This window comes from Elgaria multicarinata, chromosome 23 (assembly GCF_023053635.1).
Source record: "Elgaria multicarinata webbii isolate HBS135686 ecotype San Diego chromosome 23, rElgMul1.1.pri, whole genome shotgun sequence".
Classification (NCBI taxonomy): domain Eukaryota; kingdom Metazoa; phylum Chordata; class Lepidosauria; order Squamata; family Anguidae; genus Elgaria; species Elgaria multicarinata.
The window spans coordinates 13402739-13415123 of NC_086193.1; the positions used below are offsets into that span (position 1 = coordinate 13402739).

Genomic DNA, 12385 nt, shown 5'->3' on the forward strand with positions numbered 1-12385 from the left:
TGGTTTGTGGCATTTTATCAATGGTTTTATTGAGCTGATTTAACGTTTTAGATGTTTGAATTTTGTTGTAAGTCACCTTGATTCTTTTCTCTTTTTTAAGAACAGCATCTAAATGTTTTAAATTCTAATTATAATAATGTCTGAGATGAATGTGTGAAGTGGTTTGTGCATTTAGAAAAATACAGTATATTCGGATTTGGTGGGCGTGGATAACCGTGCGAATTTCCCCTTTTGATAAAACTCATATGAGAAAACTTGGTACTGTTATCATTTCTGATGCCAGTGCTGTTTTGTTACTGTTCTTGCTTTTAGATTGTATTTTGAATGTATTTGTTCTTGATTGATTGAATTATGTTTTATTATTGCCTTTTATTATTGCTTTTCCGCCTTCGTCGCCATTTGCTGGTGGAAAGGTGCGTTGCAAATGAAATACACACATACATACATACATACATACAAAATCAACTCCACCGGACCCACAATTCACCTCACAATACTTTCTGAAGGTTTTTAGGTGCTCTTTAATTGGGATTGGAACCTGGGTGTAGAATCCGGAACGGTGTATGTAAACGGACACACGCACCTTGGAAATCTTGGTGGAGACCCAGGATTCGGTGATGGTGCAGCACTGCCAGCTGTGAAGGACTCCCACGACACAGTTAAAAACTTTTCAAACTGCATTTATCACTGTGAGAAAGGGTGCCGCCGCCGGGCTTATCTCAAGGCTGCAGAAGCCAGCGAGGGACTGAGCTACGTGCCAAAGGACCCGTCCCGGGGTGGAAGCGATCTGTTAGTAGCAGAGGGTTGTGATTCCAGACCTCTGCGCCAGGCCTTCCTGCATTCCAGCGCAGGGATGCTCACCTGCAGCAAGGCCAGGCCGGGGTGGGTGGGTTTTGGCACAGGGGCTCCGTCACCCCCTAAACAGCAGGGGAATTTATGCCTTCCGTCGCTGGCGGGGCGTCAACAGGAGAGCAACAGGCTGATGTGTACGCACTGTTTTTATTGGTGCAAATCTCCGCGCCTTCCAGCGGCCTTATTCAGGGGGCCGTTTTCTTCCGCTGCCGATAGTTCAGCATGGTGCCCAGGGGGACGCTGCTGCTCTGGAAGTCGCCCACGGCGAGCGTGATGGGGCCTTCGTACTTGTCGGTGTAGGCGTCCTTCTGCTCGGTGCTGAACCAGCGCCACTCCCGCCACGGCAGGGTCAAATGGGAATATTTGATCTGGGAAGAGGGAAGGACTCGCGTGATAACAGCCAAAGGGACTGTTAGCTATGTATTTACTACCAGGGGAAATTCACGATTTGAAAGGCCCAAGACTATGCCTGCTTCAGCGTTGCTGCCTGGGTCCCGCTGGGAGCTGTAGTCCTTTTTTTCTGACTCAACATACCTCTGAGGAGGAAGTAGGGCAAGCCCCACATGGCATGACAGACCCCCTCTGCCCCCCCTGCAAGGCTTACAATCTGGATTTAAGACATGACACACAAGGAACAAGGAATCAGGAAGAAAGAGAGGGCGGCGGGTGGATATTTTCTTTGGTTAGAAGGTTCCGATCCGTCCTATTGCATCTGCTCAGGGCAGCTTTCTGCCCGATAAAGACGAGAACGTCCACCATTAAATGAATACCGCCATTAAAGAAATCAAAAATCATAAAACGGATGAAACTGGCTGCAGAAGGTGCATGCCTACCGAAATGTCTAGATGTCTTGGACTACAACTCCCAGCATCCACAGGCAGAATGGGAACATAAGGAGAGCCCTGATGCTGGAACAGACAGAGGGTCCATCTAGTCCAGCACAAAGTGGCCAACTGGCTGTCGACCAGGGAAAACCCACAAAGGAGGACACGGTGCAACAGCACCCTCCCACCCATGTTCCCCAGCAGGTGGTGCATGCAGGTGGTGGCATGTAACCATCAGGGCTAGTAGCCACTGATAACCTTCTCCACCAGGAATTTATCCAAACTGGTGCCCATCACCACAACTTGATCATGGTGTATTTGTTTATTTACAGCGGGGTTGTTGAACCGCTATCTGCCGAGGGTCTCCATTCCATTTGGAAAGCCTCTCGGGGGCTGCATTCCAATAGTGGGAGGGGCCAAAGGCAAAGGGGAGGAGCCCAAATACCAAGGAATAGCCGAAAGCTCTCTCAGCCTTAGGAGAGGCATCCTGGCCTCTTCAGATGGGGGGAACCCTTCGGGGAGCAGGGGACAGTGAGTGGTCATGTAGGGAAACCCGCAGGGCTGGATTGGGACCCACGATTTGGCTTGCAGGTGGGCCCCCTCTGCCGTAAGGGCCCCCCTCTCCCACCTTCTGCAGGTCTTCTTCGGTGAGTCGCTGCTTCCGCTGTTGATGAGGGACCAGCATCTCCTGTGTGGTCGTGGTTGGCGCGTTAGGCGCTGCATTAAAGAACAAAACGTTTAGTCAACAATGCCAAAGTCCTCATCTTCCCCCAACCTCACCAAAAGCAATGATTTATCATTTAGTTAAATGTATTATCCCGCTGCACCTGGGAATGGCTTACATGCAACCAGTAAGAGAAGGCAGCCCCTGTCGGCGGGCATTGCAAATCTAAAAAGTCATGGCATGCAAGGAAAAAGCACGAGGAGGGTAAAGGGGTGGGGTGGGGGAATTAACCGGGGAAGGTGCATTTAGGCTGGTGCAAAAGGCTTAGGATTATTCCGTGGCGGGGTCCGTGTAGCGGTGCGGCACCCAACGGCTATTTGTGTTCATTTCCGAGAGCCCCAGAAAAGGAGAAATTCCAGCCTGCGACCTAACCCAGAGGTGGCAGAGAGCCAGAAGGTGGGTCGCAACGCCTACGGAAAGGCCACTGCCACTTTTGCCTTTAAACGGCTTCCTTTTCATAGCGAAAGTGAATAACACCCGCCTCCCTCCCCCCCCCTTTTTGATTCGCTTCTTTGTAAAACACCTGCTTCTTAAGGAATAAAGTTCCCTTTCAGATGGGCCCGTGTCCAAGGGCGTCTCTCACAAGAGACGAAGGTTGCAAAAAATCTCTTCCGTAGGACTCCTGGAATTGGCGGGCTGGAGGCAAGGGGGGGGCGGGGCGGAGAGGGGGCTGGGGAAGAGGAATTGAACCTGGTGGTGCATGTTTTGCAGCCCTGGTGATTCCACGAGGGGGTGATCAGTGTGAAGTGCCAGCAGGTCTCCCTCCCCCCCCCCCAAGCGTGGAAACAGGTCTCTTGATTGCAGAAGCTCTCTGTGTGTTTCTGAATGAGACACCCATCCACCAAGAGCTGCCCCCACCCCCAAATGGGGCCGTACCGTGGTAGTCGAAGCGGATGTTGCTCCCCATTAGTTTATTGTTTTGGGGGGGCACTCTGTGGCTTTCGGGGGGCGGCTGGTAGGCCGATTGCTGGGTGGTGCTGAAGGAGGCGCAGCGGGGGTCTCCCAAGCGCACCGTGGCCTGGCCTTTCCGCGGGTCACGTGCCGGCTGGTGCCCCTGGTCCGTCAGCTGCGCAGAGAGGAAGCAGGGAGCCGTTTTCGTCTGGTCCGTCCTTCTAGCCCAGTAATATCCACCCCAAGGACTGAAGCTCGGAGGGGCCCCCTTTCCCACCACCTGCTAGTGCTCAAGGCCCTTTGGGCGTGGGTCTGGGAGCTGTACAGAAGGACAGTGGTCAGATGTCAAATCCTGAAGGGTCTCCTCGGCGCGTCCCCCAGAGGAATCCCAAAGGGCACGCAACGGTCTGCACCCATAACCACAAATACGCTCCAGCCTCCTCCGTCTCCCCCGGGAGCAGGTTTTGGACAAGCCAGTGAGCCTGAATTGCCCAAGCGCCCCACGAAAGACTTTGCGTGAGGACAGGGAGCAATGTCTTGCTTCCGGGGAAATCCATTCCCCGCCACCACCTGCAGCATCATCATGTGAGGATGGCAGCTGAGCTCAGAGGGAACAGGGAGACCTGAGGAGGGCGGCAGGTGACGTCCCTGCTCCTAAGAGAAAGTCCTGGGGCTTTGGCCCCGTGAGGCTGGCCCCCACGACACCGCTGCTTACGCAGGCAAAGCCCAGCCAGCTGCTCAATGCCAGCTGCTTGGACCTTTCAGCCGGGGTAGAGCCAAGGGGCACTTTTCGGATTCTCAGGGACGCCCCGAGATTTTCTCCCGTTTGAGATGGAGCAGCGAAATGGCCGCCTCACCGCCCGAAGTCATGGCGCGTCGTCCCCAAAGCCAGCCCAGTTTTCTGCACAAGGGGCGGAAAACCCCACAAATAACTCTTCTCATCACTGGCAGTAAAAACACAAATTCACTAGTTAAATAGCGAATGATTTGCTGGCCGTCTTATTCTGCCTTATGGTAGGGCCGGCCCTGTCTTGCCTGACCACGTTGTTTGGCCACGGAATATGTTCCTCCGCTTTCTGCCTACCCAATTCTTTCTTCTAAGGAGAACGGGGAGAAGAGAGTTTCCGGTTGTTTCAGGACAGGAGAAGGGGCCCTGCTTTGTGAGACGGTTCTAGTCCACGGTTTGGTTTGCCACAGACTCCACCCACGGAGCCACAAGCGGGACACGGATGCAACAACCCTGCCAGGTCGTGTGGCTCCCGCACCTGGACGTTCGGAGACAGACAGCCTCTGGCCCCTGAGGTCCCGATTCCCCACAAAGACCAACAGCCTTGGACCGGCCTCTACTGGAGGAGGAAGGCTTAGGGTTGGGTTGACATCCTGAAGGCTGCATCCCAGCAGTGGGAGGAGCCGAAGGCAAGAAGGTGGAGCTAAAATACCAACCTCTTTCACTAAACCTTCTTCCTGACTGTAACTGAGCCTCACTCACCATCAAGTGCCTGGTGGTCAGGGAAAGGTGGATGGGGCCAGGGAAGGGGGCGTGACCAAAGGAAGTGGGTGCGGCCAGAGGAAGGGGGCATGGCTATCTTAGGAACCACAGCCTATGGTCTGATCCAAGTCCGATTACGTCCCCATAAAGCCCCTTTCTTGTCTCTTCTTCCTCGGCCATCACTGTGGGATAATTCAACTCCCCCAGGGCAAGGGTGGGGCTGGAGGGCTCCGTGGGGCGGGGAAGTGAGGCCCGGCGCACTCTCAGACCTCTCTGAAGTAAAACCGGTGGGTGGTCATTTCTTCCTTGCTGTCCGGAGCCCCTTGGAGAATGGAGGACTCATTCGTTTTGTAGTCCGAAATGTACGTAGGTCCTAGAAAGACCGGGAAAAAGAGGGTTTAATTTGGACCCGGGTTCAGCCCTGGACACGCCGTTTTCCAAGGATGCGCCACCTTTCGGGCCCTGAGCAATGCGTCCACACGTGCAGGAGTTTCACTTCCTAGCATTAGCAAAGAAACACCTTCCTTGTCCCTGACCTCCCCACAAAGGTCGGAGATCGGGGATTCCTTCACTAGCAAGGGAAACCCCCAGATATGTGAGAAACCAAAAATGGTTGAGGCCGGCTAGTTACACTTTTTCACATGTTCTATCTGCACCCTGGGGCAGAACATGTGAATGAACAACCACGTCCCCAAGTGTGTGAAGAGTTTCTCACCCACACCGCTGACCCAAGCTTTCGCACATAAAATGAAAAGCCCTGTAAAACAATCATAGAATCATAGAATAACAGAGTTGGAAGGGGTCTACAAGGCCATCAAGTCCAACCCCCTGCTCAATGCAGGAATCCACCTTCAAGCATCCCTGGCAGATGGTTCTCCAACTGCAACTTGAATGCCTCTAGTGTGGGAGAGCCCACAACCTCCTTAGGTAACTGATTCCATTGTCGTACTGCTCTAACAGTCAGGAAGTTTTTCCTGATGTCCAGCTGGTATCTGGCTTCCTGTAACTTGAGCCCGTTATTCCGTGTCCTGCACTCTGGGAGGATCGAGAAGAGATCCTGGCCCTCCTCTGTGTGACAACCTTTTAAGACTTTGAAGAGTGCTCTCATGTCTCCCCTCAATCTTCTCTTCTCCAGGCTAAACATGCCCAGTTCTTTCAGTCTCTCTTCATAGGGCTTTGTTTCCAGACCCCTGATCATCCTGGTTGCCCTCCTCTGAACACGCTCCAGCTTGTCTGCGTCCTTCTTGAATTGTGGAGCCCGGAACTGGACGCAATACTCTAGATGAGGCCTAACCAGGGCCGAATAGCGAGGAACCAGTACCTTACGTGATTTGGAAGCTATACTTCTATTAATGCAGCCCAAAATAGCATTTGCCTTTCTTGCAGCCATATTGCTCTGTTGGCTCATATTCAGCTTGTGATCTACAAGAACTCCAAGATCCTTCTCGTTTGCAGTATTGCTGAGCCAAGTATCTCCCATCTTGTAACTGTGCATTTGGTTTCTATTTCCTAGATGTAGAACTTGGGATTTATCCCTATTAAATTCCATTCTGTTGTTTTCAGCCCAGCACTCCAGCCTATCAAGATCACTTTGAAGTTTGTTTCTGTCTTCCAGGGTATTAGCTATCCCACCCAATTTTGTGTCATCTGCAAATTTGATCAGCGTTCCCTGCACCTCCTCGTCCAAATCATTAATAAAAATGTTGAAGAGCACTGGGCCCAGGACGGAGCCCTGCGGCACCCCACTCGTTGCCTCTCCCCAGTTTGAGAAGGTTCCATTGATAAGTACTCTTTGAGTCCGATTCTGTAGCCAGCTGTGGATCCACCTAATAGTTGTTCCATTAGGGAGAGAAAATGTCCCATGGGAGATTGGGGTGTATGGGTGGGTGACATGGATAGGGTTGTCCCCAGGTTTTGCTCCCTTCCTACCAGGGTCCTTCCACGTGTATGATTCAGACATGATGGTGGAAAAATTTCGCTGTCCGTCACCGGGCCGGACGTTCGACTGCTGCAGCTTCACGGCGGCCATCGCTGGGTCGTAGCTGTAAGCGAGAGAGAGACGGGGATGGACGGGGAGCAGGGGCCCTGCGTGAAATGCAGGATGGGGTTGTCGTGTCTTTGTGGCTCAAGGGAGCTAAACGTGGCCTAACAGGAGAGTGTCCCGCGGAGATGCGAAGCGCTGAACGGACGGCGAGTTTTCCTTCAAGCTGGGACCGTGGCTGAGCGCGGTCGTAACTGCTGGGCGGGCTGGAGGGGGATGATGGGAGTTGAACTCCATCACATTGGGAGGGCTCCAGGCTAGGGCTGGGGCGTTCGCACCTCCCACCCAAGAGCAGTGTCCCTCCTGTGCCCAGTCCACAGTGGCCGAGGGAGGGCAGCGCAGTGCTTACCGTGGGCCCTGCGGGTGCCGGGGGACGTACGCGTGCCTCTGCTCGCTCACGTCCCTGTGGTACCGGGGGTCACCAAAGACGATCGACACCACCTTCTGCAATGGACGGGCATGGCAGGGTGAGGAGGTGGCGGACGGAGCCCACACCTCCCCTTCTCGTGAGGCAGGAACCCCACGCGTCCCCGTCGGTGTGTAGAACTGGGCCCCCCCAGGGAGGTCTTCTTCTCCAACCTGGCGGCCTCCAGATGTGTGGGGACTACAGGCCCCATCATCCCCACTGGAGGCACGCCCATTCCAAGGGGGCCGCCAGGGCTTACCTTGTCACAGGCCTGGGCCGGAGGCGCCCACAACCCCATGTACTGCGTTTGGTAAGAGGTGTCGTAGCGGCCGCGGCCGTCACCTCTCAGGGCGGAATCGTCTCCTGCGGAGGAAGAACAGGAACCCCCCCCGGGGCGGAGGTTGGCGCTCGCTCGGGCGGCCCTCCGGACAGCCTGCATCAGGGGCCCTGCCCCATTGCCAAAACCAGGGCAAGGAGACACCCAGGACACAGGCTCCTGATGTGCGTGCGAGGGAGGCCGAGAGCGAGAGCTTTCTCTAACTCTTCCGATCTATTGGACTGCAAGTCCCATAATCCCCAGCAGTGATGGGAGTGGCAGTCCAACCCCTCTGGGGGGGCACCGGCTTAGGGAAGGCTGGGGAGCACTCTGCACGTGCCCTTGCGACCCTCCGTCCGGTCCCGATATGATTTCCCCCGTTAAAAGACGGACGCGGCACACGTGACGCTGCTCAGCCTAAATCAGGGCCATGCTCCGTCTCACCCGACCGGGATCCACCTCTCCACCGGGCAGGGGGTCTCCCTGGTGTCTCAGGCAGAGAGAGGCCGTTCACAGTTCTGCGACCCACCGTTTCAGCAGAATCTGAACCCGAGTCCTTTTGCTGGGGCAGTTGATCTGCCCCAGTGCTGCCCCTCCCTGAAGCATGAAGCTGGGAGTTCTGCTGGGCCATTCTTGTCCATCCCGCCAACTCCCCCGAGTCCTTTTAACTCAAGACTGAACCTGGGACCGTCGTCGTGCAAAGCCAGACCTCCGCCACTGGAGATGGGCCCTCTGTCCCTCCCATCCAAAGGGGAGGTTGCACTCTGCGCATGGGCAGAAGCACGGCAGCCCTGTCCATGCTGCACTGGAGGCCGCTCCGGGCTGTTTGGAGTGCAGAGACAGCGGGTCGCCCCACGTCCGAAAGCGGGACTCCAGGGAGCTACACAGGGCCGGCCCGAGCCCTTTTGCAGCCTGCAGCAGAAGACAGGATGGCGGATGGCGGACTGGATTGGCTGTTGGCCCTGGCCTGAAGCCGGCCCGTGGGTCAGCGCCCTCCGCCTCACCAGCAGGCTTGCACAGGGCGGTTGTCACGCACGACCGTGGGGGCCCTCTGGGTGTATCGTACTACAATTCTCAGGGTGCCTGACTGCCAGCTGTGGCTCATGGGAATTGGAATCCAAAACATCTGGAGGGGCCCAAGTTGGGGACAGCTTGCATAGGGCATGTGGGGCAGGGCTGCCTGGAAAACATGGAGAGAAATGGCCCCAGCTCCAATCCTTCACCGTTGGAGATGGCTGCCTGACTAAGGGACACGGAATCTCTTTTGGTCTGGGGCAAAGAGGGCCGGCACCATGGCCTTTGGATAACCCCCGAGGGGTGGTTTTGGGCTGCAAGTGTGTGTGTGTGGCAAACCCCTCCTTCTGGAGTTGTCCGGAGTTTTCCCATCAAAAGATGAATGCGGTACACAGGGTACACAGGAGGTCAGGCACCCGGCACCCCTGGCCTAACGGTAGGGCCGGCCGTTCAGCTACGCCTCCCTCAGCACACACCGCCTTCTACGGCAGGAGCCCGGTGTTCACGGCCGCCCCGTCAGACGCACCCAGGTGCTGGTTTCGGGCCTTGACGACCGGCGGCATCCCTCGGTGGGCCGGGTAGGACTGCTGGTAGAGCGAGGCAGGCAGGGGGAGCTTTTCTTTGCCCCCGCCGGGGACGCTGTCGTCCCGCTTGTCCACGCGGTTGAGTGGGGGCCGTGGGGCACCAGGAGGGTACGGGTAGCTTTCGCGGGTCACCGAGGTGAACGTGCACTGCCGGGGCTCCTCGTGCATGCGAAGGGAGGAGGTGAGCAGGCAGATGTCGGGCCGGGGCAGCAGAGGCCGGGGCGGGAAGGAGGCCTCTGTTTCCGAGCAGGGCTCCCAGGGCCCCCCCATGTCTTGGTTCAAGACGCCTGCGCATTTCGGAGGCAGGATGGGCTCTCGCTGGTAGCTGCCCCACCGAGGAGGGTAGTCGGTACGGTACGGGGACGCCACTGTGCAGCCCTCGGGCCGCCGCCGATCGAATCCTAGCTGGAAGTGGGACGCCTGCAGGAAACTCGCGCTGGAGAGGGGAGCCGGGATTTGGGGTTGGGTGCGTGCCCACATCTTGCCGGGTGCGGCCAGAGGCACCAGGGAGCAGGAGGCTGCTGGCCGCCGGAAGGCAATCGGAGGTGTAGGAGAGCGAGGCAACGGTCAGCGGTTCCGCCGGACTCCAGAGGCCCAGTTTCTGCCAGGCAGCCACACCGCTGGAATAACAATCACCTCGGGCGCGTAGCTTACAAACCCTCGCGGGTCCCGACACTCCCCACATCCCCCGGGCACAACCCTTCAACGAAAGCGGGTCTGTGGGGGGGGGAACCCTTTAAAAATGGCTCTTTGGGGGGGGCTGTCCCCAAACACGTGGGTAGCTTTACGGGGGAAACAGAATAAACTATTCTGCATTCGTGGGAGCTCGTAGACGCTGCCTCGGAGAGCAACACAAATCCCTCCTTTGTTTCCGGACCCCTGCCGGCGTCCCGGGACGGAATATGATGTCATGGATTATGACGTCATAGGAGAAGATGGCCAATCCCGAAGGGGGGACACACTCCTCTCTTTGCCAGGGCTGCGAGGACTGCCCCCGCCTGGTGGACACAAGGGGGCTCTCTGGTGCAGGCTGGCCAGCCCACGCTCTCCGGACCGCCAGGCCCCGAGGATTCAAAACAAACAACAAGGCACCTCGTGACGGCGTCGAACAAAGGCCTTGTGTCAGGATGGAGATGAGACGGGGCAGCCGGACGCAGGTCCCAAGCCATGCTGGGTAGAGGGGGGCTTGCAGGGGCCTCACGGCGGCTGCCACTGTCCCACCCCACGGCGAGGTCCGGGGCCCAATTTCCTCTCGTCAAAGCCAACGAGGAGCCGTGCGGCACCTCCAACAACAAAGAGGGTTCCCTCCGTGTCCCCCTCTCACCGGCTGGAGCCCCTTCTGTTGGTGGCAAACCTGGTCAGGTCATGCCCCATAACGCAGCTTTGCCAGAGAAATACGTCTCTGCCCGTCTGCCCCACACGTTGGACGGCCCGGGAAAGAAGAGCAGAATCCGCCCTCTTCCAGATTGCAAAGGTTCCGTTCGGAACTGTGCGAAAATGACAGAGCCTTGTCGCACCTTAAAGGCTAACCAATTTTTTTTTCCTGGCATACGCTTTTGTGGCCACGGTTCACAATGAAGTGACTAGTTGGAAATTGAGAACGTAAGAAGAGCCCTGATGCTGGACCAGACATCAAGGGTCCATCTAGTCCGGCACTCTGTTCACACGGTGGCCAAGCAGCCGTTGGCCAGGGACCACCAAGGCAGGAAACGGTGCAACAGCACCCTCCCACCCATGTTCCCCAGCAACTGGGGCACACAGGCTTACTGCCTCGAATACTACATATAGCACACAACTATCAGGGCTAGTAGCCGTGGATAGCCTTTGCCTCCAGGAATTTTTCCAACCCCCTTTTGAAGCCACCCAGATTGGTGGCCATCACTGCATCACTGTAACCCAGTGAGTTACATCAATTATTATTATTATTATTATTATTATTATTATTATTATTATTTATTTATTTATTTATATAGCACCATCAATGTACATTTAACTGCGTGCTGTGTGAAGAAGCCCTTCCTTTCATCCGTCCTGAATCTCCCACTAATCAGCTTCATGGGACATGTCCCTAGTATTTTGAGAGAGAGCGAGAAATGTCTCCCCCATCCACCTTCTCCGCACCAGGCATCATTTTCTATGAATCTGTTACAAGCTTTTGAGTTTGTATAGAACTGTTCTTCAAATTTGCGGTGCTGATTGGCTGTTGAGAAAGCTTTGTGCCAGCTTTCGAATTACACAGAACTCTTTCTCAGGCTGGATTTAAAAAAAAAGGGGGGGGGAGAAGTCAGAAAGGAAAAGAATGGGTGTGAATTGGTTTATTTCAGAGGACATTCTTGCAGACTGATTTGCCAGGAAGCGTACCGTGCACGAAAGGCACTGAAGTCTTCAGCAAGGAGAGGGAACTTCTGTCCTGGGGACCCACCAGCTTCTCCTCAGCAAAAGTCAGCTAGCTGGGCATGGTATAAGCTGTGTGCTTATACCGAAGGTGGAATTTTGTTCTAAAGGCAGAGTTTGTGGAAGGGCAAGGAGGAAGGCCACCAGAAAGGTACGACTTCTGGGAACTCCAGATTCAAGGCCCAACTTCACCAAGGATTTCTGGGATACTCTGACTGGCAGCAAGTGTCCAAGGTCTCAGGCCAGGAGAGGCCTTTCCCAGCCGGAGTGCTGCCAGTCTTCTCCCCGAGCTCCATCAGCGCAACATGGCTGCTATGAACTCCAGGCATCGGCCCAGGGTCTGTTCCAACGTGCCAGCCCTCTCTGAGGTGTGGGGCAAAGAAAGCATTCCCTCGGAGCTCTGCTAGAACTGAAGCAAAACCTCGGAGTCTCTTCCCTCAGAACCCTGCTAGAACCAAAGCAAAAACCTCTGAGCTTCTTCCCTTGGAGCCCTGCTAGAACCGAAGCAGAAACCTCGGAGTCTTTTTCCCTCGGAGCCCTGCTGGAACCGAAGCAAAAACCTCGGAGCTTCTTCCCTCGGAGCTCTGCTAGAACCGAAGCAGAAACCTCGGAGTCTTTTTCCCTCGGAGCCCTGCTGGAACCGAAGCAAAAACCTCTGAGCTTCTTCCCTTGGAGCCCTGCTAGAACCGAAGCAGAAACCTCGGAGTCTTTTTCCCTCGGAGCCCTGCTGGAACCGAAGCAAAAACCTCGGAGCTTCTTCCCTTGGAGCCCTGCTAGAACCGAAGCAGAAACCTCGGAGTCTTTTTCCCTCAGAGCCCTGCTAGAACCAAAGCAAAAACCTCTGAGCTTC

General features: G+C 55.6%; 1 protein-coding gene across 1 annotated transcript; it reads right to left on the minus strand.

The window, feature by feature from the left end:
• Positions 1-1037: 1037 nt before the first annotated feature.
• Positions 1038-9621, minus strand: SAXO5 (stabilizer of axonemal microtubules 5). Its single transcript, XM_063147366.1, has 8 exons — positions 9084-9621; positions 7487-7590; positions 7171-7265; positions 6710-6822; positions 5050-5153; positions 3277-3466; positions 2305-2393; positions 1038-1220 (listed from the first exon to the last, which is right to left on the minus strand). Exons 1-8 carry the CDS (start codon positions 9619-9621, stop codon positions 1038-1040), a joined length of 1416 nt encoding a protein of 471 aa, XP_063003436.1.
• Positions 9622-12385: the final 2764 nt, after the last annotated feature.